General features: G+C 35.1%; 1 protein-coding gene and 1 pseudogene across 1 annotated transcript; one reads left to right on the forward strand and one right to left on the reverse strand.

The window, feature by feature from the left end:
- The first annotated feature begins 5,870 nt into the window (after positions 1–5,870).
- LOC122587856 lies at positions 5,871–8,906 on the forward strand (annotated as a pseudogene).
- Positions 8,907–9,598: 692 nt separating this feature from the next.
- LOC122588644 (UDP-N-acetylglucosamine transporter ROCK1) lies at positions 9,599–20,399 on the reverse strand. Its single transcript, XM_043760800.1, has 7 exons — positions 20,140–20,399; positions 13,200–13,248; positions 12,899–13,125; positions 12,282–12,480; positions 11,541–11,684; positions 10,932–11,006; positions 9,599–10,123 (listed from the first exon to the last, which is right to left on the reverse strand). Exons 1-7 carry the CDS (start codon positions 20,283–20,285, stop codon positions 9,962–9,964), a joined length of 1,002 nt encoding a protein of 333 aa, XP_043616735.1. The 5' UTR covers positions 20,286–20,399; the 3' UTR covers positions 9,599–9,961.
- Between the last annotated feature and the right edge of the window lie 3,032 nt (positions 20,400–23,431).

Raw genomic sequence — 23,431 nt, forward strand, 5'->3', positions numbered from 1 at the left:
TATTTCCAAAAGAGTATGCGTTTATCCTAGAAATATTTCTATGGTCTTTATGTTTTCCAGCTAATATTGTACCAATGTACTGTCTGGTCTTTTATGTTTTCATTTGTCGTAATTATAAAAGATCGATGTGTACATAACATTACTTACTTTCTCTGGTATATTTATTATTTTCTCTAGTAATTGTACGAGTAAAAGTCATCGTGTATTGCTATGGGTTCTTTCAGACTTTTACATTATGGTCTAGAAAATAAAGTTTTCTTAGATTGTTTTATTTTTATAAAAAAAACAATATATGTACGCAAAATGACAGAAGAGATGGGGACTTTTTGGCAAGGGTTTGGCTGGGGCTTAAGTTTTTGAAAAAGAAGTTTTTTGAGAAAATAGACCATGTTTTAAGAGGGGTGGGAGTGGATGCGGGGAACCCCGGCTCCGCGCGGGCACACCGCCGCCAGGGGTTTGGGATGGGGTAAAATGGAAGGGAATTGGTGTAGTGAGCCCGAGAAGAGAGAAGAGGAGGTGGGGACCGCGTGCAGGAAAAGGGCGAATGGGGGTTGGACATGTGGAAATTAGGGTTGGGGTAAGTGACGCCACCATTTTGGGGTGATTTGGGGTGAATTGGGGAGAATTGGGGAAGTTTGAGGTGGAGAGTTTTTATTGGAAGATGGTGATGTGGATATTTGGGGAAGTTTGGGGTTGGGGAAACCACTCCCTCCCCCCTAAATACATACAGGTTGATTTTTTTTTAAGAAAAAGGAAAAATCTATATAAATGTAAACTATTTACATAAATTTTTTATTAAAGGTAAAATATTTTGTTTTCGTCTATTTAAAGGACCTTATTTCCAAAAAATGTCTAATAAATAGTATCTCGTTAGTTTTTGACAGACGACACCCGTTAAGTGTCACGTCATCAAATTTTGCAAATGCTTGTTTCGTGACTTCTCCAAATGAGTGAATCCTGGAAAGAAGATGAACAACGACGGCCGGAAAAGTCTATTTGCAGAACATAACCCACCGGAAAATGCAAAAAAATGTCAGGAATCTTCAAAGTCCGATTTCTCCCAAGTTTCTTCGAATTAGAACTCAATAATGGCACCAAAATACTCTAAATCGAATCGCGAACAATCCCTCAGCAAAAATATTTAGATTCGAAGCTCGCTAAAAACTTGCCGAAAAATAAAAATCGCTAGAACTCCCTCGTTTTTCAGAATTAAGACTCGAAACCAGCACCAAAAATACTCAAAAATCAATTCCGCACAAACCCTGACTAACAGAAAACAATTATGACACCCGCCGAAAAATGTTTGAGGTCACTGGAAAATTCAACCGACATCAAATCTCAACCGATCGGAAAAATAAACACATCATTATGCTCAGAATCTCTCCGCAAAGAAAACCTGATGAAATTCAGTTCAATATGATGCACAAAAACTATGGAATTGAAGAGAGAAGTTGTTCAAAATGAAGAAGACACTTTTTCTTCATTTTTCTTCTTCTTTTTTTAATTGATAAAAGTGAAAAGTAAACAAAAAGTAATCTATCACGTAAATTCTACTATAGTCTCTCGAAACAAAAATGATGACTTTCTAATTTGGCACTTAACGAGCGTCGTCTGTCAAAAACTAACGAGATACCCTTTATTAGGAAATTTTTTGAAATATGGTCCTTTAATTAAACAAAAACAAAATAGGTTACCTTTAATAAGAAATATGTGTAAATAGGTTACTTTTTTATGGATTTTTCCCTTAAAAACAACTCAATAGACTTATAAATAAAAGTCTTGGAACACAAGAAAAACATCAACTCCTGATTAATAAAATTACCCACATAGCCTTTATTGTTTAACATTCATGCATGAAAATCTTTTTTTTTTACTCCTAAATTACGAAATTTGGACTCTCGAAAAACTTGGATTAACCCATGGAATTGAATCCACCTACGCTAGTCCTGGAAAAAGAAACCCACTAAAGTTGAAGGTCCTATTTCTCAAAACTCGTCTACCCTATAAACTTAAAAGTGATGTTTATCTTAATCATCGTCGGCTCGTCCATCTTCAATTTTTAAAGTACATTTTTAATGCATGTTTGTTTTCAATTGAATACAATAGTTCCATACTGAAAAGACATCTATCTTTCGGAATTATGTCTAGAAAATAGAAAATAACTTTAATAGCATATACAGTATAATGGTCATAGATTGTAGTTCGTGACAAGTGGATGCGGCACATTTATCAAACTGCTACCTTCCTTTTATGTGACAGATAACTTTTTATTCGTGACAGATAATTTTTGCCTCAAAAAATTATCTAAAGTGCAAAAATCAACAAATTATTATTTTGGGAAATAGTAAATGAGAAAGCATCAAACTACAAGAAACACGATAAAGAATTTACCATAAAAGAGCCAACTTGGGATATGAAAATAGGGTTAAAGTTTCGACACAAAAACTAAAATAGGGTTAAAATTTCGCTCTTGTTAATTAATGTTGACTCTATATCGATTCTAATCTGACTGAAATTATCAAAAGTGCTCATGGTTCTATTGTTTGCAACTTGCTTGCAAAACTTTTGTTTTATTGCGTTGAAAAGTTAAAACTACAACTACTTTGGCAAAGCGACATAATTAAACAACCCGCCTACAAGTGCATATAAAGTTGTCCCATTCGATCTAGGACGAACCACGATCATAACCCTCCAAAAGAGCGGCCCATCAGTAGATCATATCGATTGCCCCCGAATAAAAGTTATGTAAAGCCAAAATGTTTAAAAAAAAAGTAAGTAAGTAACTGCTCAATGCCGCATTCTGTGGGTTTTGAGCCCCAATACCTCGACGGTGTATGGGGGAGGTTAAGATGTAGGCAGACCTTACCTCTACCTAAGTAGAGAGGCTGCTTCCAGTTTCTACCTAAATGGTAGAAAAGACCCTACAACCTTTGCATGGGATGAGGATCGAACCCATGACCTCTGTCTCCAGAGACAAGGGTGTTTACCACTGATCCAACCAAAATGTTTAAGAACAGCTTTAATGTCATTCGAATCAAGCTCTGAAAATGTTGCCCTTGAACAAAATGCAAAAATCAATAAATTATCATTTTGGGTACTGGTAAATGGGAAAGCATCAAACTATAAAAAGCATGATAAAAAATTTACCATAAAAGAGCCAACATGAGATGATTATGACAATGTTAAGCAAGTAGTTCACTTCATGGATGATTATTTTTTGGCTATACTAATAATTAATTAATAAAAAATTAAAGAATGTCACGTCGTTAAAAATGTTACGTAATTAAAAAAAAAAAATTATGTCACTAGTTACGCGTGTTAAGTGTTACCATTTTCGATAATAAATGAAAATTCATTGCTAAAAAGTAAAACTTTTAAAAGTTATTGTTATTTTCATGAATTGATCGAAATGTGTTTTTTTATTTTTTATAGTTATAAAAAGATCAGAATGAAGAACGTTGCTAAGGACGTTGCTTCCTTCTTTTGGACATGATATGGATACTTATACTTTTGATATATTGAAAATGGAATAACTACAGAAAATAGAAAGCATCTTTCGACCAAGTCACGAAAATAGCAGTAACCTTTAAAAGTTTTGTTTTTTAAAAATGAACTTTCATTTATTACCGAAAATAGCAACATTTGACACGTGTACATGATGACGTGGACATTTTTTGATTACGTGACATTTTTTAATGACGTGGCATTATTCTTTATTTATTACTATTTAATTTTTTATCAGTCATGTCATTTCCCAAAAAAAATATGGTTTCGTTTCAGTTTCGGTTCCGGCAAGATATTTTTTCTCGTCATTATATTCTGAAGCTGATTTCAGTTTCTTTTCATTGATTTTTGTTGAGTCTCTTCCATTTTCAAGCATTGAGAAGCTATGTATGAAGATCATAAAGGAGACATAGATCTATATCTTCTTCGTCTATTTCGAAATTTAAAATCTCTAAAATTAGATGCCAAAACATCTTTGTTTTCTTCAGAGTGAGATCCTGGGGATATTTAGGTAAGACGAGAGTTTCATAGGCCGGATTTGATTCGTTTAGAAGAGTTTGTCTGCGGATGAGATAGATCCAGATGACGAAGGTCCAGAGGTGTTCTCGAACTCGAACTCGAACAAACTATCGACGGTTTCTAAGTTAGTTGAAGAAATTGAATAAAAAACCATCTCCACATCTAACCTTGACGAGGTGTTGAAGTAATCCAACTATAAATTAGAGTTCATTGCTATTTCGTAAATTGTTTGAAAGGTCCTTTCTATTTCCTGTGTTATAAAGAATGTCATGTCATTAAAAATGGCCACGTAATCAAAAGATGTCCTCGTCACCATGTCCACGTGTCAAATGTTGCTATTTCCGGTAATAAATGAAAGTTCATTTCTAAAAACAAAACTTTTAAAGGTCACTATTATTTTCGTGAATCGGTCAAAAGGTGCTTTCTATTTTCTGCAGTTATCCCTATTGAAAATTTGAAATGCTCGTCATCACAAGCGGAAGAGGGAGAAGGAAGAGGTGGTTTTTCATCAAACATAAATTGCAACGAAGTTGTAACTAGGAGGGCGGAGACAATGCATCTATTTGTGACAAAAACCAATACAGAAAAATCATTTTGTAATTAAGAAAATTTTTCATAAACGAATTAGGAAAATATATATATACAAATAAAAAAAAAATAGGATACACACCACTACCTAAAAATAGTTTCATCTATTCCCAAATCTTATCACCACAATTTTTTCAAAAGTGAAAAATACATAAAAAGTAACCTATTTACATAAATTTCCTATTAAAGACAACCTATTTTATTTTCGTCTATTTAAAGGACCATATTTCCAAAATTTTCCTAATAAAGGGTATTTCGTTAGTTTTGGATAGACGACGCTCGTTAAGTGTCACGTCACCGATGTCATGTCATCAGATTTGCTGATGTGGCAGTTGACTTTGACTAACTTATATATGTTCGTTTTGGATAAGTTAGTCAAAGCCAACTGACTCGTCAGCAAATTTGATAATGTGGCATCGGTGACGTGACACTTAACGGACTTCGTTTGTCAAAAACTAACGAGATACCCTTTATTAGGAAATTTTTAGAAATAGGGTCCTTTAAATAGACGAAAACAAAATAGGTTACCTTTAATAGAAAATTTGTGTAAATAGGTTACCTTTTATGTATTAAACCCTTTTCTTAATAGCTAACGGTGATCATAAGGTGAGTAATGGATAGAATAGAATGATAGGTAATATCCAGAATGCATCTAGATATGTATGAGGGTATGTACCTATTACATTATCAGAAGGTTACTTTATACGGGATTGATCTAGATATCTCTCGTATGAGTATGCCACTTATTTCATGAATGTTGAATGCATAGAATTACTAGAAAAAGGAATTCCTCACATACTAGAATGTGACTCTAAATTTGTTACAGATCACAACAAAAAGATTTTAGATTATGCATTCTTTACATGCTAGAACCCGTTTACTCACAAAGTATTTATACTTACCGTTATATATTATGTTTTTCTTTTTAGGTGAGACAAGTGGAGCGCGAAAAGATCCAGGGAAGGGTATAGTTTAGCACTAGCGGTGTTGCTCGTTGGATGGGTAACGAGTACCTCTTATACCTTTCTTTGATACTAGTTACGCCCTTTTTGTGCAACTTATAAAGTTGCAAGTTAAAAGAGTTTGTAAACTAGCTTTTTGAAACAGATTATGATGGTCATGTTTTATGCACATAAATATGTAGCTTTGCACTAGTTTGTACAGAACAGGCCTTGGTCTTGGTCCTGGTGAAGCTTAAACTTCTTGTGTCTTGACCCCGGATAGTCATTTTGTATGTATATAGTCTTTTGATAATAGTAATGGATGATGTTTTGGGCAAATTAAAGAGAAGAGTCGAGTGGGTTAGTTGTAAAGGTAAAATTTTCTAGTTGTGTAGCTGCTGCTGCTGCTGCTGCTGTTGTTTCTAGTCATTTTTGTTTCTTGAAGTTAAAACGAGTCAAAGAGACTCAACACCACCTTATCGTTTGTCCAGTTCATATCCTTGTCTTTTGATCATATAATACGAGCTGCATAGCAGATTGTATAGTTCCCCTTGGTAGTCCATGTCAAAAACTATCTGATGCTTTTGTCCGGGTTCTACTTCAGTTTGTGGTCATAAAATGAGAAGTAGATATTTAGGCAGCTTGGGGTCGTTTTCATTGCGGGTTCAAGTTAAACCACCTGATGGTTTTATGTAATAATCGTTTTTATGTCAAAGAGTGTCGGGTGGTAGTTGTTCTTAGAAATCGGATAGAAAAATCTTTCCATGGAGTCTACATCATAATACAAATTTGCTTCTGGTCAAAAGACTTAGGTTGTTACTAGTCCGGTATTTTAAAGATCTAATTCTCTTGCAGTATAACTACTTATTTGAGCTAAATATTGCTGGTCTTTTTGGTGTTCTCACAAAGAAACCCAGCTGATGGTTTTGTCAAAGTTGTGTCTTAGCTTCTGGTCATTATCCAAGCTTCTTATTCCTGTATCTCTTTCTAATATCTATCTATGTTTTCATTATCTCCGGCCGTCATAACTCTCGGCTTCCACCGGGTCCTTACCCTTTTCCGGTCATTGGAAACCTCTTACAACTAAGCAACAAACCCCATCGTTCACTTGCCACACTCTCCAAATGTTATGGTCCATTAATGTCACTTAAGCTTGGATGTAAAACCACCATAGTTGTTTCATCACCTGATATCGCTAAAGAATTATTTCACACAAATGACTTATTATTTTCTAGCCGATCCGTCCCCAACACTGTCCGGTTAATGGACCACCATAAATGGTCCATGGTTTGGCTGCCAGCCGGAGAACAATGGCGAAGACTACGAAGAATAACTAGAGAATATTTGTTTTCTGGACAATGTCTAGATGCTACCCAAAAACTACGTATGGTAAAGGTACGTATGAACCAAGTGCTACAAAATTTGCTTAACCTGACACTTTTTTTAAAAAGTTTGGATAGAATGTATTACTCATAGTTACTGTTTTCTAATGGGACTTTCTAGCAAAAAAAGGAACATATCTAGTTTGATAAATTGTTTATGTCACATATGTAACTGTCATTTTTTGATATGATTTGCAACACCTTTAGTAATAATTTCCTGATTCTCGTGGAGAAATGAATACTTTGCTTGAAAACACATGTCCCTTGTTGGAATTGAACATTGCTTGCAAGACCTCCCCTGCAGATAGCATTTAATCATCTGCAGAATGCGGAATATGTTTAAATGAGTCAAATGCAGAATAAATATCTCATTTGCTTATATACACTTGTAGGTGCATGAACTTCTAGATCATGTGAGTCAATGTTGTATAAATGAGAAGGCTGTAAACATAGGTGCAGCAGCGTTTACCACAGTTGTTAACATTTTATCCAACTTGATCTTCTCTATGGATTTATGTGAATATGTTTCTACGGAATCTCAAGAATTTAAAGATACGATTTGGGGTGTGATGGAAAGCCGAACTTGGTAGACTTTTTTTCTATGCTTAGACCTTTGGATCCACAAGGCTTAACACAGCAAGGACAAGTTTATGCTAAAAGGTTATTTGGTATATTTGACGGGATCATTGATCAATGTTTGGAAACTAGAGCTCGTTCATCATCATATGAAGCTGTTAAATCAAGAGATGTTTTGGATTCGCTGCTCAACCACATCAACTTAAAAGATGAATATAAATTTAGTCGAAATGACCTAACACATTTATTGTTGGTAAGTAAATACTTTGGCACGTATTAGTCAAATTAAATATTTGTTTAGAAGTTTAAATTGTACAATACCAGATAACCCAACTAAGCCACTAAACATGTAACTAAGCTACCAATGTAGTAGTTATGTTTTGGGTTGTTCTAATATATTAACGTCATTTTACACATTATTGTAGGATTTGTTTATTGCGGGAACTGATACAACATCAACCACATTGGAATGGGCTATGACAGAGCTCATTCGTAATCCCAAGAAAATGGAGACAGCTCGGCTAGAGATCACAAAACTTATGCAAGGTAGCAACAAACTTATACAAGAAAAGAATGTCTCGCAACTCCCTTACTTACAAGCTATAACTAAAGAAAGGGAAGGGGAAGATTGGATAGTGGAAGAAAGGGAAAAAAAATATACATTAAAATACACATTCTTGAGTTGAAGGGAAAGGAAAAGAAAAAGGAAAGTTTTACAATTATGTTCCTCTTAATATTTTCTTTATAACTTTGGTTGGAGGGTGTATTAGTAATTTCTAGTAGATTATAACACTTTCTTTCCAAATCATCCCATTTTTAGTAGGAAAGTTTTAGGATTAAAATGCATTAACTTTTCCTTTCCCTTCCCTTTCTATTCCTTTAAAGTAAAAACTCAAAAATACAAAATTTAAAGTTTTCTTTTTTTCTCCTTTCTTATCCTTCAAAATAAAAACTCAAGAATGTCCTCCCGTCCCTTTTCTTATCCCTCGTGAAGCCTTAGATGACGTAGAAGTTAGAGGCTTTCTTGTGCCTAAAAATGCCCAAATTCTTTGTAACATTTGGGCAATTGGACGAGATCCAAAATTTTGGTCAGACCCGGAAACATTTATGCCAGAGAGGTTTTCGGAAGTCGAGATAGGCTATAGAGGCCAAAGTTTTGAGCTTATTCCATTTGGTAGTGGGAGGAGGATGTGTCCAGGATTGAATATTGCTCACAGGATGTTACATGTAATGTTGGGTTCTTTGATTCAAAAGTTTGCTTGGAAGCTTGAAGAAAATATGAGAGTTGAAGACATGAATATGGAAGAAAATTTTGGGCTCACATGTCCAAGAAATGTACCGCTAATGGCGGTTCCAGTCAAACTTTGATGGTTTTATGTGGGATTATTGCATGAAACTACACCATATTAATCTGTGCCTGTCTTCAAGCTCGACTAGCTCGTTCTACTCAAATAATTAAAAGAGTTTCCAAACCAACTCGGCTCATTAGTGTCATTGAACATCTATTGTGTTCCAGCTTGACTCGAGCTAGAAAGCAACTACGATCAAACTTGGCTTTAACAAACCTGAGCTCGAGCAGGTCATTAGAAGCTCTAATCCTTTACACAATTACACCCCTAAAACTTCTTGAGATATCTATATCTTATCGAAGATTAATTACTTACTAACAATACCCAAGTATACCTTTCTAGCCGTGGATCTATCTTTGCACAAGTTGTCATTAAGAGTTTGTTTTGGGTCCGATATCCTTGCTCTATACAAAATGTTTCTTTATAGAGTTATGGCTTAGAAAATGAAAATTTTTATAACTAGATGTTAAATTTATATTGAAAAAATAGTTCTCAATATAAGGACAAAATAAGGGTAAATGCCTAGGAACCCCTTAGTCCTATAGAGGAATTTTTCCTCTCAAGACAAAATAATAGCAATTCGAGGCCATGAAACTAACAAATTAAAGGATACCATGAAAACTAACTTAGTATCATTACCCGGGATAATCCTTTAAACAAAACAAAAAACTTAATATTGTTCACAATAAACCATATTATCAATCATGTTGTGCATGCAATATTAATCATCCATACCAACTTGAATCAATCATATATACTTGCAACAAATTGAGTTTAATTTGTAATAGGTCTGATAATTGATACGAAAAGAAGTATATATGCAATAGGACCTACAATCACCGACTCAAAAAGCTAGAATGATACCAACAAATACGAGTAACGGGTGCAAAACAATATATGCAAGTCACGGGTATTGTTTCTCAGTCAGTCAGACTACATATTGTACATGTTACGAATGGACCCTCAATATAATATGAAAGATCGGACTGAAGATGAACTGTAAATCAAAAAAGTGTAAGCGTTCATCAAGTAATTATGTCATTTACCTATAAGACCCGCGGTTAATGGAGACTGGTCCCATCTGTTTTGGGACTACTTTAGTCTATGCTTCTTTCTTTTTGACACGATATGGGTACTTTTGGTATATTGAAATGCTCGTCATCACAAGCGGAAGAGCCAGAAGGCAGAACAAAGAAGGTGGTTTCCCATCAAACACAAATTGCAACAAAGCTGTAACTAGGAGGGCGGAGACAATGACAAACCCCTGTATGTATTTTTAACAAATACCAAGACAGAAAAATCATCAGAAAGTTAATGATGTCTAAGAATGGTGCAATTTAAAGAATGACGTTTTTAGTCGAATAACGGCAAACATTTATGACACCCTGTGAAAATTGCATTGATTTCTTATTGAAAACTAAATTGTAACATTCTCAATTGTCATCGTGAAAAATGATTTGCTTCACATATTCCAATTCTATTAAAGGATGTTTTGACAGCTGAGTAAAAGTCGAAGAATTTAATCAAACTATACATCAAGACATTGTGAAATTATGCAACAAACGAAGTCTTATAGGACATAACACTGCAGCTATGCAAAGATCTTATAATCCACTTCAACAGTATATATTGTAAAAACAATTGGAATATGAACGGCTCAATCTGAGAATTGATAAAAATCTAATCAGTAAAAGGGGGTAGAATAAAAAAAAACTTACTAAAAAAATAGGTCAAATGTGTTGAAAGGTGCTATGAGTGTATCTATTTGTAATTTTAAATTCTTTGTGATCCTTCGAAATGCTGATTTTGCATAGAAAACAAACTATCTGACAGTAAGAGTTTAGGGCCAACCCAACCCATACCAAAAATGACATGTTTCAGCCAATTATCCAACCCACCCATATGGTCATCTCTAGCTGTGGACTTTGAAGATCTTATAGTAGATATGAACTTGGGCAATGGGAAACAAGAGTGAAATGTTTATTAATCTACAAGAAAACCACCACCTCTGATCTGATAACGATTTTTAACTATAAATGCCTACTTGAAGTGTGAGGGCAGTTGAAACTTGCCTTTCGAACGCCACCAGCATATGAAGTGACCAGTCCCACAAGAATTCCACCAACAGCATTGATAACAACAGGGATCTGAAGCAAAACAATAAAATGAAAATACTAAGAGACTGGAAAATCTGAAAAAAATACAACTGGTCGATTCGGATCGTCTTTATCTCAAATGGGTCAGATAGGTCAATAGAAATTTAAACAGAAGCAGGTCTATTTCAAATGTCAGCTGGTTCAAACAACTCTGGAGTCTTCCGAAGTGCATTACATTAGCCTATATCATTGAATCCTATGGGCACCAAAATAAATTATTAGAATAGCCCAGACCAACATACACAATAATGAACGAGGACTGGACCTGGAAACAGAATCATCTATATTCCTTTCTTCTTTTTCAGACTTGAAATGACACCATTTGCAGGTCTATTTTTTCAAATTTCATTAATTTGGTTCACAGTTCAATTCACCAAGCTTCACTCCAGTTTTCTAATTACTTATTCAAATTTTGGGTTCTAATTAACTCCAATCACAACTCCATTTCATGTGCCACTTCTCACTAAAAATCAGTATAGTACCAAAATTTTAATGCTGAAAATATGAAGTAGAAAAGATGCTTACCATTGTAAGTGGAGTCCAGCCATAGAAAAACCCATGCTGTCTCATTGCTTCACCATCTGGAGACTTGTAAGTACTTGCCAACAAACAAAGGCTCCCAACCAATGACATTTCGACAGTCATCAAATATGACGAGTGTTTCTTAACCTGGAAGGAAAAGTGGAATGAGTAAAGCTCTATCAAATTGGTACTCCCTTCATTCTGGATTAAGGGACATTTTGAGTTATGGAAGAGAGACACATCCATTTCGTTGAATGACATACATAACTTACACGCTTCGCACAAGCGATGAAAAAAAAGTGTGGATCAGCTAATGAGTCAAAATGGATATCTTTTTGGTAATGGTCACATCAGTTCAGATAGACCCGAAACGGTTCTTGTCCAAACTTGTGACTTTCAATCAATAATTAGTTTGTCAAATATAATTACACAACTTGGGAGGTTTTATGCATTAAATAAACTTTTCCAACCCATTTCCCTGTCAGCTCGTTCATATTATTTTACCCATCTGAATTCTTTAAACATGGCATGTACCGGCTTATCCATAAGTGAATGGGTTCGGAATGCCACCTCGACTAGATACCATCGAACTAGATTGTACCATGGTAACAAAGTTCTAGTAGTCAATTTCATTCAATCACTAAAGAATATCAAAACCCATCAATCTAAGACCTGAAGATCTATTATCACAACAGAGCAGCTGAGCAATTATACCATTCAAAAGGAATGAAACATTTGACAAACCTGAGAAGCCCATTGGCACAATGCAGAAGCAAGCCCTGAAAGTACAGAAGCTATCAGAACAGGAACAATTCCATAGAGAACAATTACATCAGGATTATCACTTCCATAATCTTTTCTCGAGCCTTCCCCGATGCTTAAAAGGACAGCTGCTAAGATAAGTATGAATAGAGCACCAATTTGTTGAATGGATTGCTTTTGCCTGCGGTTATTAAGATGTACTGTTAAAACCAGGTAAACGCAGTCGGGAACCTTATTAAGATTCTTAAAATCCCAATTTGGTTATAAGGCTGTTGAAATGTTCAAAAAGATGATTTGGCATTTTTGGAAAAGTTATAAAGAATTAGAACTCTGTAAAAGGGTCATTTTTGAACGTCTATAGCTGTTGGGAGGTGGTATAAAGTATTAAAACTACTAAAAAGATTTGGGCCTAAACATAACCAATGACATAGACAGGCCAAGCCATAACCTAGACTGGGTTTTCCCAGGCAAGACATGGCTGGTCCCAGGCTTTTGCCCACTTTAGCATCTCTACACAAGATATATGCATTATGTGTCTATGCGGATTTGCTAATAACTAGTAAATAATTGAACAAAGAAGATTCATCTCAAGAACATACCTTAAAATCATGTATGTAAACAATGCTGTGAAAATTAACTTTGTTTGGTTTAGCATTGAAAATGTGAGAGAATCAAGGTTCCTATACGAAATCTGTAACAAGCTATTTTGTAGTGCATAGATAGCTGCGGGTAATCCTGATGCACTTAGTGCACCAATCAGAGTCCATTCTTTCAATGCTTTATTCAAACTGCCATCTTTTGCCATGAGAGCCAGTGCACAAATAACCTGTGACCAGTTTATAAGAACAAATTAGAACATATATGAATACAAAAGGTATCTACAGAAGAAGTATACGATACCTTTACCATCTCGCATGCCAAAACAGATGAAGTAACAATTACGTCTCGCCTGTAGGAATAGTAAGATGCAATTTAGTTATAACCTTACAATCAGCACAATAGGTTTTTTTTTTTGGCTCTTGCAAGATAAAAGACCTTTTTTATATTGAAACTATTCAGCCCAATAACCTATGAACCAATCAAGGTGGGTTATATGACTTATGGCCAATCTCTTTTTCTTTGAAATGCGGGTTACATCCAATCTCTAACACGTCAAACAGGTAACAAAGTAAAGTAATTTAAACCGAAAAAGGTTACATGGGTTAAAGTAGTTCAAAGTGTAATTTAATACGTAAAACCTTGCAAATCAGTTTTAAAATAGGTAGATATCAAAAAATTTGGCAAGTTGTTATAACCTTACAACTGGGCAAAAGGCCTTTCGGGTTGGCTCAAACAAACTAAATTCTACCCAGACCAAACCCATTTTGACCAGTTTTGAACTGCTACCCAATCTAACCAGTCCACCAGCTTTCCCACCGCTAATTCAAAGTAAAGATGGTCATAGACTTGCATTTAACCCTCACAAAGCTAGGCATCAAATCCGCTACTCCATAATGAAAAGAAAATATTATGTGAAGACAATGTTTTTGGTACATAATATAAGACCTACATGAAAAATATAATTACTTAATGTAGATACAAGAGGCTATGTGGAGAACAAGAAACTACGAACAAGTCATTTGCATTAGATAATAACTACTGAAACTACACAATCTGAATACTCTAAATATGAGCACACTCGGTCTAATACACAAGCTTTGTTTCACTCACACTGTCACACATAAAAACATAACTTAACAAATTGATTTAATTATAATTCAAATGTCTGCAAAGTTCTTTGACAAGATATAAAGAAAATTTGACAACCACAATCAAGATTGCTGATTCGAAATAGTGTAAGAAGAAAAAAAGATAAAGAATTTAAAACTTACCAAAAAAGGAAATCTTTCAAATTATGTGACAAACCAAATTGGAAAATGTACATTTTAGGATGGAGAAAGCAACAATTTACTTAAGAGAAGAAAAAGATAATCAAATCTCCAATTGGCAACAAGTAATACGACTTCTTGGAATCTTTTGTTCTTTGAAATAATAACTTCGTTTATGTTAACTACTATTCCTAGAGCTTCACCATACAACTAGTAAATTGATCAGATGAAAATCAAGGCTCAACTTTCAAATGTGTTATGACTTCGGAAATTACGAGAATCCGGTTAGGAACAGGTTGCACAGCAGAAGCAAAACAGAAAAATAAAGAACAAACACGAGAATTAACGTGGTATCTCACACAATGTGTGTGAACTAATCCACGGTTGCAACTAGGGATTTTATTAGCTCAGTACAACAATTACAATGCATAGACCTGAATATATATATAGAGAATAGTCTAGGGTTCCTTGCTTGGTGAACAAGGAAACCGAATGGGCTTCCTAAACAAACTAAAACAGGCCCTAAGCTAAATAAATCCAAGGCCTTCATAAAACCTGACAATCTCACTTGAAGGCCTTGCGAGAAAACAAGTCACCAACAAATACTTAATACACAGCAATCGAAGTCTTCAGCAATCAGTAATCCTAAAACACAGGGTTCCTTGCTTGGTGAACAAGGAAACCGAATGGGCTTCCTAAACAAACTAAAACAGGCCCTAAGCTAAATAAACCCAAGGCCTTCATAAAACCTGACAATCTCACACTTGAAGGCCTTGCGAGAAAACAAGTCACCAACAAATACACAGCAATCGAAGTCTTCAGCAATCAGTAATCCCAAAACACACGGAACAGAAGTACAGGTCCAGCTCAACGAACAAACCAAACTTCAAACCATAGCACACCTAGTTGCAGCGGACCCCCACTCATTAGCAAACAGAGGGCCCCGTTGGAGCCTCATATGACTCCAACACGGTCACAACAGACCCCGACTTTTCATCCTGAATCCCAACCGATTCCCATAGCCTCAAACCATCATATACAGGGACTCTCAGAGGAACACTCTCCACTATCGGTAACTTCTCAGAAGAGATTTCATTCGGATCCCTAGTCTTTCGAACCCAACGTAGATTTCCAGACTGTGTCGAGCTACTCCCACTGTCACGAAAGTCCCGTACACCTTCAAACTTCCGAATACACTCAAGCGTCCCAGAGTTCTTTACCGTCAACTGAACTCGTTTAATTACCGAATCGGCGAGCCTGACTCTGGCGTTCGTCTTGACAGGGGTGGTCACTTCCCCAGACGGAACAGGCACCATATACAACGACCCCTTCTTGAAACCCCTAGCAACCACGAGATTTCCCTTAACGACCTTCCACTTTCCACCACCAAACTTAACGTCTAAACCTTGTTCATCCAACTGCCCAACGGAGATCAACTTCGTTTCAAGCCTCGGAAAAACCCTGACGTTACAGAAAGTCCAAGTAATGCCCAAAGTAGTAACAAGATCCAAATCCCCTATGCCAGTCACATCAAGAATTTCACCGTTTCCCAGCCTAACCTTGCCAAAATCGCCTTTTTTAACATTCCGCATGCAATCATTGCTACGGGTAGCATGGAATGATGCACTAGAATCCATGACCCATGAACCCACACTCCTTTCAACACAGATCATCAAGACATCGTCTTCGGAGTCGCTTGTTGTAGCAGTGTTGAATCCATCAGAATTTTTTTTCGGATAATTCTTATTCGGACATTGACTCCTGTAATGTCCAGTCTCGTTGCAGTCCCAACATCGCACACTCGGACGAGCCCTAGACGAGCTCCTGCCCTGACCATTTGTTGCTCCCACTATCTCTGCTATTATTTCTTCCCCTGCCAACATGTAACAAATCAGAAGAAGACCCACCCTTCGCACTTCTTCAGCAAATGTCTTCACCCAGTACCAAGTTGCGAATCTTTTCAAAAGTCATCCTGTCAGTTCCCACCGCCTTGGTCTCTTCATCGAAATTCATTCCCACAGATGACAATCTGGACAGAATAGAATTCAGATTGTTTATGTGCACGTGCACGGTAACTGAGCTCCACTCCTTCATTCTCATATTAAACAGCTCTCTCATCAGGAATACATTATTACCAGCAGACAGTTTCTCATACATATTTGACAACGCTGACATCATACCACTGGCAGTGGTTTCAGACATGATATTGTAAGCCACGTTTCTCGTCAAACTAAGTGTAATAACTCATTAACTCCTCTGGCTTTCTTATCCTTCGTATCCCAAAGAACTGCATGTTCTTAATTCATCTTCTCCGGTTTTTTACCAAGAAACATGTCCAGATCCTTTGGACCAAGTAATGCTTCAATCTGCATCTTCCACCAACTAAAATCCGAACCGTCAAACTTTTCAATCACAAATTTTCCGTCTACAGCCATAATGACAAACGAAAAAAATGATCAAAGTTACCCGGCTTCAACAGTTGATTAACGCTCGTCAAGAAGAATCCAACAGAAAAAACTGATCAAACAACAACCTTATATCTTCCAATCAATCAATCAACACCAAAACCCCCAAAATTCAGAAACCCTAATCGCAAACACTGACCAAAATTCAAACAAATACAACCAAACAGAATACCTCAATCAGAATATTTTTTTAAAAATATATCCAGATTTGAAGCAATCAAAAGGTCAAAAGGTGTGGGCGGCTGGTGGTGATAGGAACAGGTGGAACAGCGGCAAAACACAGCCGCAAACCAAACCCAGAATCTGATTGAGTCAAAAAAAAATCAGCAGCGGCAGTTCTAGCAGAAATTAACAACAAACAGCAGCAGCAGAAGGCTGCAAACAGCAGCAGAACAACAGTGAACAGCCGCAATCACAGCAAATCAGCAGTGAACAGCAGCAATCAGCAGTTGGTCAACAGCAGCAGCAAGAAACAGTAGTAAATCAGCAGGTACAGATCCCAAAAAACAGCAGGTCGGCGGCTGTAGAAAAACCAGCGAACAAAGGAACAGAACAGAACCCTAATCGCGACACATACAGCAGCCAGGAGCAAAAAACAGAGTCGAATCAAACCTTGCTCTGATACCACTTGTTAGGAACAGGTTGCACAGCAGAAGCAAAACAGAAAAATAAAGAACTAACACGAGAATTAACGTGGTATCTCACACAATGTGTGTGAACTAATCCACGGCTGCAACTAGGGATTTTATTAGCTCAGTACAACAATTACAATGCATAGACCTGAATATATATAGAGAATATTCTAGGGTTTCTTGCTTGGTGAACAAGGAAACCGAATGGGCTTCCTAAACAGCCAACTAAAACAGGCCCTAAGCTAAATAAGCCCCAAGGCCTTCATAAAACCTGACAAATCCTTCACTAAATGTTCTCTTCACTACCACAATATTTCAAAACTTTCTAATTGCATAATTCATTAAATACATACTCTTGCCTAATTTCCTGTGTAGTTAATAGCGGCGCTATAGCAGTGCTATAGCGGATAGCGGACCTGATGTAAAATAGCGACCAAAATAGCGGTCAAAATAGCGGTCCCGCTATTAGCGGCGCTATTTTACCGCTATCGGTGCTATAGCGGTCCAAAGAGTGGTAAAATAGCAGTGCTATAGCGTTTTTATTTTATTTTTTTGCCCAAAACTTGAAAGAAGCACTAATTTTTAACTAATGTTTCAAATATTGACACTTTTAAGCTTGACTTTTGCTATTCTTATTAAGTATAAAGTATTAATTGATATTTTTATTAAATATTATGTATTAAGTATTATATATATATATATATAGATTTTGCATAATATTTTCATTACCGCTATACCACCGCTATCTCACCGCTATAACCAATATAGCATATAGCGGACCTTGACCGCTACACCGCTATTTTAGTGATTAACTACTTAGCTAATTTCAATCATAAATTGCCACAAATTTTTGAAAAGCAATTGGTAATCATCCAAATATAAAAGTTAAGTTGGTGAGTACATGATCTAAATGGAAGGGTATGCAATATACTTCCATAAATTGTAAGTGTTTTTTATACAGTTTCCCCCATCTTCCATATATTGCGGATGGTATTATAGATCACAGAACTTTATTACTCAAGTAAACCTAGGATGTATGAGAAATAAACTTACAAAAATAAAATGGGGAGCCATAACACATTAATCACAAAAGGAAAATATTTTTAAGCCTGAAGAAATCATGTGAATAACACTTGGAGAGTCGAAACAGAAAAGATTCCTGGGCATATAAGAAATAAACTAAGAAGATAAGTAGAGAGGTTTGAACTCAACTTGCAAAGACCATTTGCTCTTGAATTTTCTGGTTTTGAATACATTTGTACATGTCTAACACATAGTTGTCAAAAGCGAAGGCAAACTCAAAGCGCAAAGACCCCAAATAGGGCGAAGGCGAGCGGCGCAAAAAAAGCGCACGCCCGGAAAAAAAAAAAGTGCACTATAAAATATTTATATATAGTGAAAAATAATAGTAAAAAAAATCAGATGTCAGTTATAATGCCAAATATCATTCAAAAAATATATACTTTTCAACCAAAAACTTCAAATTATTATAAACATATATAAAAAATATCATAATTTTTCTTCCCCCCATTCTATATTTTCACTCTTTCATCTTCTTAAACAGACTATGGTCACTCATTTTGGTCGGAAAACATTAGATCTACCACGATTTGGCCGGATCTTGAATGATTTGGTCGAATCTTGACCCATTTGACCTTTTTTACTGCCGTTGACAACCACAGTTGACCGTCGTTGACCGCCTTTTTCATGGTCGACTTGGGCCTAGGGTTTCAGGCGCCGGAGGTGCGCCTCGCCCACCTTTTGCGCCTAGGTGCAAGAGGCGCTCGCCTAGACTCTAACATTACATAGAATAAACCTTGATGGTGCATTAAGTTACAAAAATGTTTTTCTAGTTTTCCATTTTCATTTTTTTTTAAATCACCGATTATTTTTGTCTTTAGGAAACCATTGAAAATTTTGAAAAAACGTTTGGTTGTAACATTTTTAAGATTAATAACACAAAGAGTTTTCCATGTCTGATATAGAAAATACTCAAAAAGTTGAAGCTATGAAAAAAAAACAGAATGTAGTTGTAAGTTAGAAAAGTGAGATTTCAGTTTTCAACAAATAGATCTTGAAAATCTTGAACACATTCAGTATTTTGAACTTTTCTTGGCAACATTTATGCAAGTACCCTTAGTTTTCAACAACTAAGCAAGCATTGACCTTCAAAGAAATTGCAATGCAGGTTTCGCACATACCAAAGAATGGATTGTAAAGATTTCATAATTGATGGCAAGCTCTGGAAGGCCATGACTAAGGGCTGCCACAATGTTCTCAGTAAAAAAACTTAAAGAGGACCTAAAATACTGTTTGGTGATGGGAGTAAACAAGACAAGTTATCATATGCCGGTGGTTGTTTTTGGCAGCTTTCACTGACCATTGCAGTCACTTATTTTTAACAAAGGGCTAATATTTTGGTCCTGATGGCGCTTATTGACATATTGTGGGGGACATGCAGCATAAAAGTGGAGGTCAGAGTTCACATGTTGCTCGTGAAACTGGTGAACGGGAAACCAATAACCGGCAGGAGTAAAACAAAGCACAATAAAAAAAACGACCTTAATGTCAATACATTCTCGACTCCAATATATATAAATATACAACCACACCCATCTCGACATTCTCCAATCGTCGCATCTATTGCGATAATTCTCTTAACCTTGCCTACTTGAAAACCTAGTGTAAAGTATTTCGACATAAGTACATAACTAAGATCTAACAGCAGGAAATGTTGTCTAATCAGTTTAAAATCTATACAACTAAAAAGTAATCTCACATTGTGGAAGTCAATCCTATAAGTTTAAGAACCACCAATATAAACAAACAAGCTGTAAACTGTATAAAATATATATGTATATTATATTAATAATACCCGATGCAGCGTTTGGAGATGAGAGGCTGAGCACCATACTGAATTGTGAGCAATAAAGAATACAACCACACGTTTCTACTAACACCTGATGATGATGATGAATCATTCATTGAACTTCTTATTGCTTTTGATTTTGATGACGTCATTATTGATTTATGATGATCAGAATCAGATTGTATAACAATATGTAACAAAAATTCAGGGTTTATGTTTACATGATGATAAAGAGGACAGACACCACTCGGGGTTTTTCTTCTTGCTTTTTCATAGTTGTGTATAGCTCCTTTTATTTTCATCTAACTATAGCCTTGGAAATAACCGCGTTGCCGCGGGATACGTTTTTTACACGAAAAAAATAAAATCGTAAACATGTGAAAGTTATTTAATGAAAACATGAAAACCCAAAAATTCTTTGGTAAGAAAAGTTATATGTAAAAGATGGAAAACTTGTACATTCCACGCATAACGTACTTGTATATTCATATAGCTTTTTAATATATTATAAATGAGAATCCAAACATTTAGTGTCAAGAAAATAAAAATGAAAACTTTGATATGGGGCAAATTTAAAAATGTTCTATATTAAAAAAAATGGATGAAAATAGTCAAACCAAATGTTTAAAAAGTAAAATCGTAACCATGTGAAAGTTATTTGATGAAAACATGAGAACCCAAAAAATCGGTGTCAAGAAAATAAAAACGAAAACATTGATGTGGGGCAAATTTAGAAACGTTATGTATATAAAAAGAGAAATAAAAATAGTCAAAACCAAATGGTGCATGTTAGTTGATAAAAATATGAGAACCCAAAAATTTAGTGTCAAGGAAATAAAAACAAAAACTTTAATATGGGGCAAAAGTTAAAAGATAGAAAGTTTAGGAGGTTAAAATGAAAAATGGTAAAAATTATTATGTGCTATCAGAACTTGTACATTCTACGCATAACGTTAAAGCTTGTACATTCCACGCATAAAGTACATTAATGAAAATAATCAAAGACCAAATATTTAAAAGTAAACCCGTAACTGTGTGAAAGTTGTTTAATGAAAACATGAGAACCTAAAAGTTTAGTGTCACGAAAATACAAGCGAAACTTTGATGTGGGATAAAAGTTTTAAAAAAATAGATATTTTAAGGGTTAAAATGAAAATTGGTTAAAATTTAGGGGTGAAAACGAAACTTGGTTAAAATTAGTATGTGCTTTAAATGCTTGTACATTTCACGCATAAAGTACTTGTACATTTGCATAAGTTTTTAGTATATATATAATGTCCTTTAAGAGCATTTGTCTTAAGTATCAATAGGTTCGGTGGTGGGTTTACTTTTATTAATTATCGTACTTTCAAACGGATTAGTAGGGGGTTTTCACCATCAGATATTTGAAATAGATATTTCTATTTCGAGGGAGCGCAAACCCAGTTAAGAAAACGTATGTTAGACTTCCCGCTGTCAAATCACGACACGAAGTTTTCACTAAAGTTCATCTTTCAAAAAAAACTACATCACACCTACAACTTGCTTTTTTTATAAAAAAAAAAAAAGAAAGGCAATGTCAGATACTACATATGCGGAAGTATAATTGCTAAACATATGCACAATCTAGCAATTGTTTCAGACACACGGAAACCCTAAGGCCAAAAACTCCATGATCTGGTTAAAACTTATTAACTCATCCACTTATAAGCGAGTGACAAATTAATGATAAAACTCGGTGCTCGCTAAAACTTGAACCTTGTCTTCTCAAACCAAACTCTAACTTTTAACCAATTTTTCTTGATTTGCAAAAATGACCAACATGTTTTCTTGTTGGGATTTTGATGATTACATTAGGTTTACATGTGAAATGATGGAAAATCGATAAAATTTATCAATCATATTTAAAACTTGATAAAAATTGTTGATGAACGATATAGGATATGTGATGAACGATACATAATAGTATTATATTCTCATACCTCATATTATTATTATTATATGAATATATTAATCTATCAGTGTTAAATTTCACTTATAATTAAGTTATCAAGGTTTTTTTTATAGAATATTCGCTTAAGTATAATCAAAACATTAATATTATAATTATATCATGATGTATTATTGTGAAAATAATCACCCTAATTTAACATCATATACTTCTATCAATTGGATGCATGCTCACGCAATGACGACAATATGATGGTGGCAGCAGTAACAGAGGCGGCGGTGACGACAGTCAATGGCGGTTCTCTTTAGGGGCTCGTGGGGGCCTGGGCCATAACCGTTTTTTCGTTTAGTAGTACTATTATATCCGTATTTCGTCTAAAAATAATTTATATCTATTAAGTCGGCTCCCAAGGATTATTTTTTAAAAACTTTTGATACGTTTAATAAATTTAATGGTATAATAATATTTACCTTTTTGGTTTTTATAACCCACAATTAACTTAGTCCATTCATAATTCTATGTTTTAGTTTACAATTCACAATCCACGTAACAAGGTCTTTGATGTGTAAAATCTAGTCTTAAATTTATAAACAAGAAAATACTAATAGTTAGACTTCTACACACATGCAGTGTACCTTATCATGTATAGTAAAGCTATCAGTAAGTCCAAGATCGAACACAGGGACTGATTAAGAGCAAGCGAGTTTAATGCAGTTTTAAAAAGAGTTTTAGATTTAAGGACTCCCGTCACCTTGGTTTTGAAAGCGGTTAGTTAATTTGAAAAAGTTAGTAATTCTGTAGAATTAATTTAAAAGAGAAATTTTAATATCAATATTAATTAAAAGATCATATACTTCGACTCCATGACACAACTTATTTAGGTTGTACTTAAATGAAGAACCAATTCAAATATGTTAATTAATAACCGAGAACTAAACAAAGACTCACCCCGTACCCGTCAAGTTCGTTACTTTATTCAATTCCCTTAATTAACTAGTTTCATTACTAAGACCGGTACCCCAAGACGCCTTTCATAACTTTCCTAGTCAACTAATTGTTTTGGTTATTTAGATAACAATTGTGTCTATTGATTGTACCCAACCATTAACCCGTTAATTCTTATTAACTATTAATTACTTTCTACCGTACCCGTCATAGAAACAATCGTTTCTGACCAAGCAATCAAAATAACTTTTACACAACCTAAGTTACCACTAAGATCATGCAAAAACTATCCACAATTAAGAGTTAAATAACAAAGAATTAATAAGCTAAAATTACGACACAACGTTAAATCAAATCAACTTGAATTATAAAAATAGTGCAACCATCATTCAATTGTGTCACTTCATCTTAGCAGATGATTAA

The sequence above is a fragment of the Erigeron canadensis genome, chromosome 2, assembly GCF_010389155.1.
Source record: "Erigeron canadensis isolate Cc75 chromosome 2, C_canadensis_v1, whole genome shotgun sequence".
Lineage (NCBI taxonomy): Eukaryota > Viridiplantae > Streptophyta > Magnoliopsida > Asterales > Asteraceae > Erigeron > Erigeron canadensis.

Bases quoted from the DNA above. Each gene is read 5' to 3' on its own strand.
- LOC122588644 (XM_043760800.1), bottom strand. From the start codon at position 20,285: ATGACGTCATCAAAATCAAAAGCAATAAGAAGTTCAATGAATGATTCA. The intron at 13,249-20,139 runs GTATTATTAATA...CTATTCCTACAG, and splicing joins ATCTCCAAACGCTGCATCGG to GCGAGACGTAATTGTTACTT. The intron at 10,124-10,931 runs GCAAGTTTCAAC...AAATACATACAG, and splicing joins ATGCTGGTGGCGTTCGAAAG to GGGTTTGTCATTGTCTCCGC.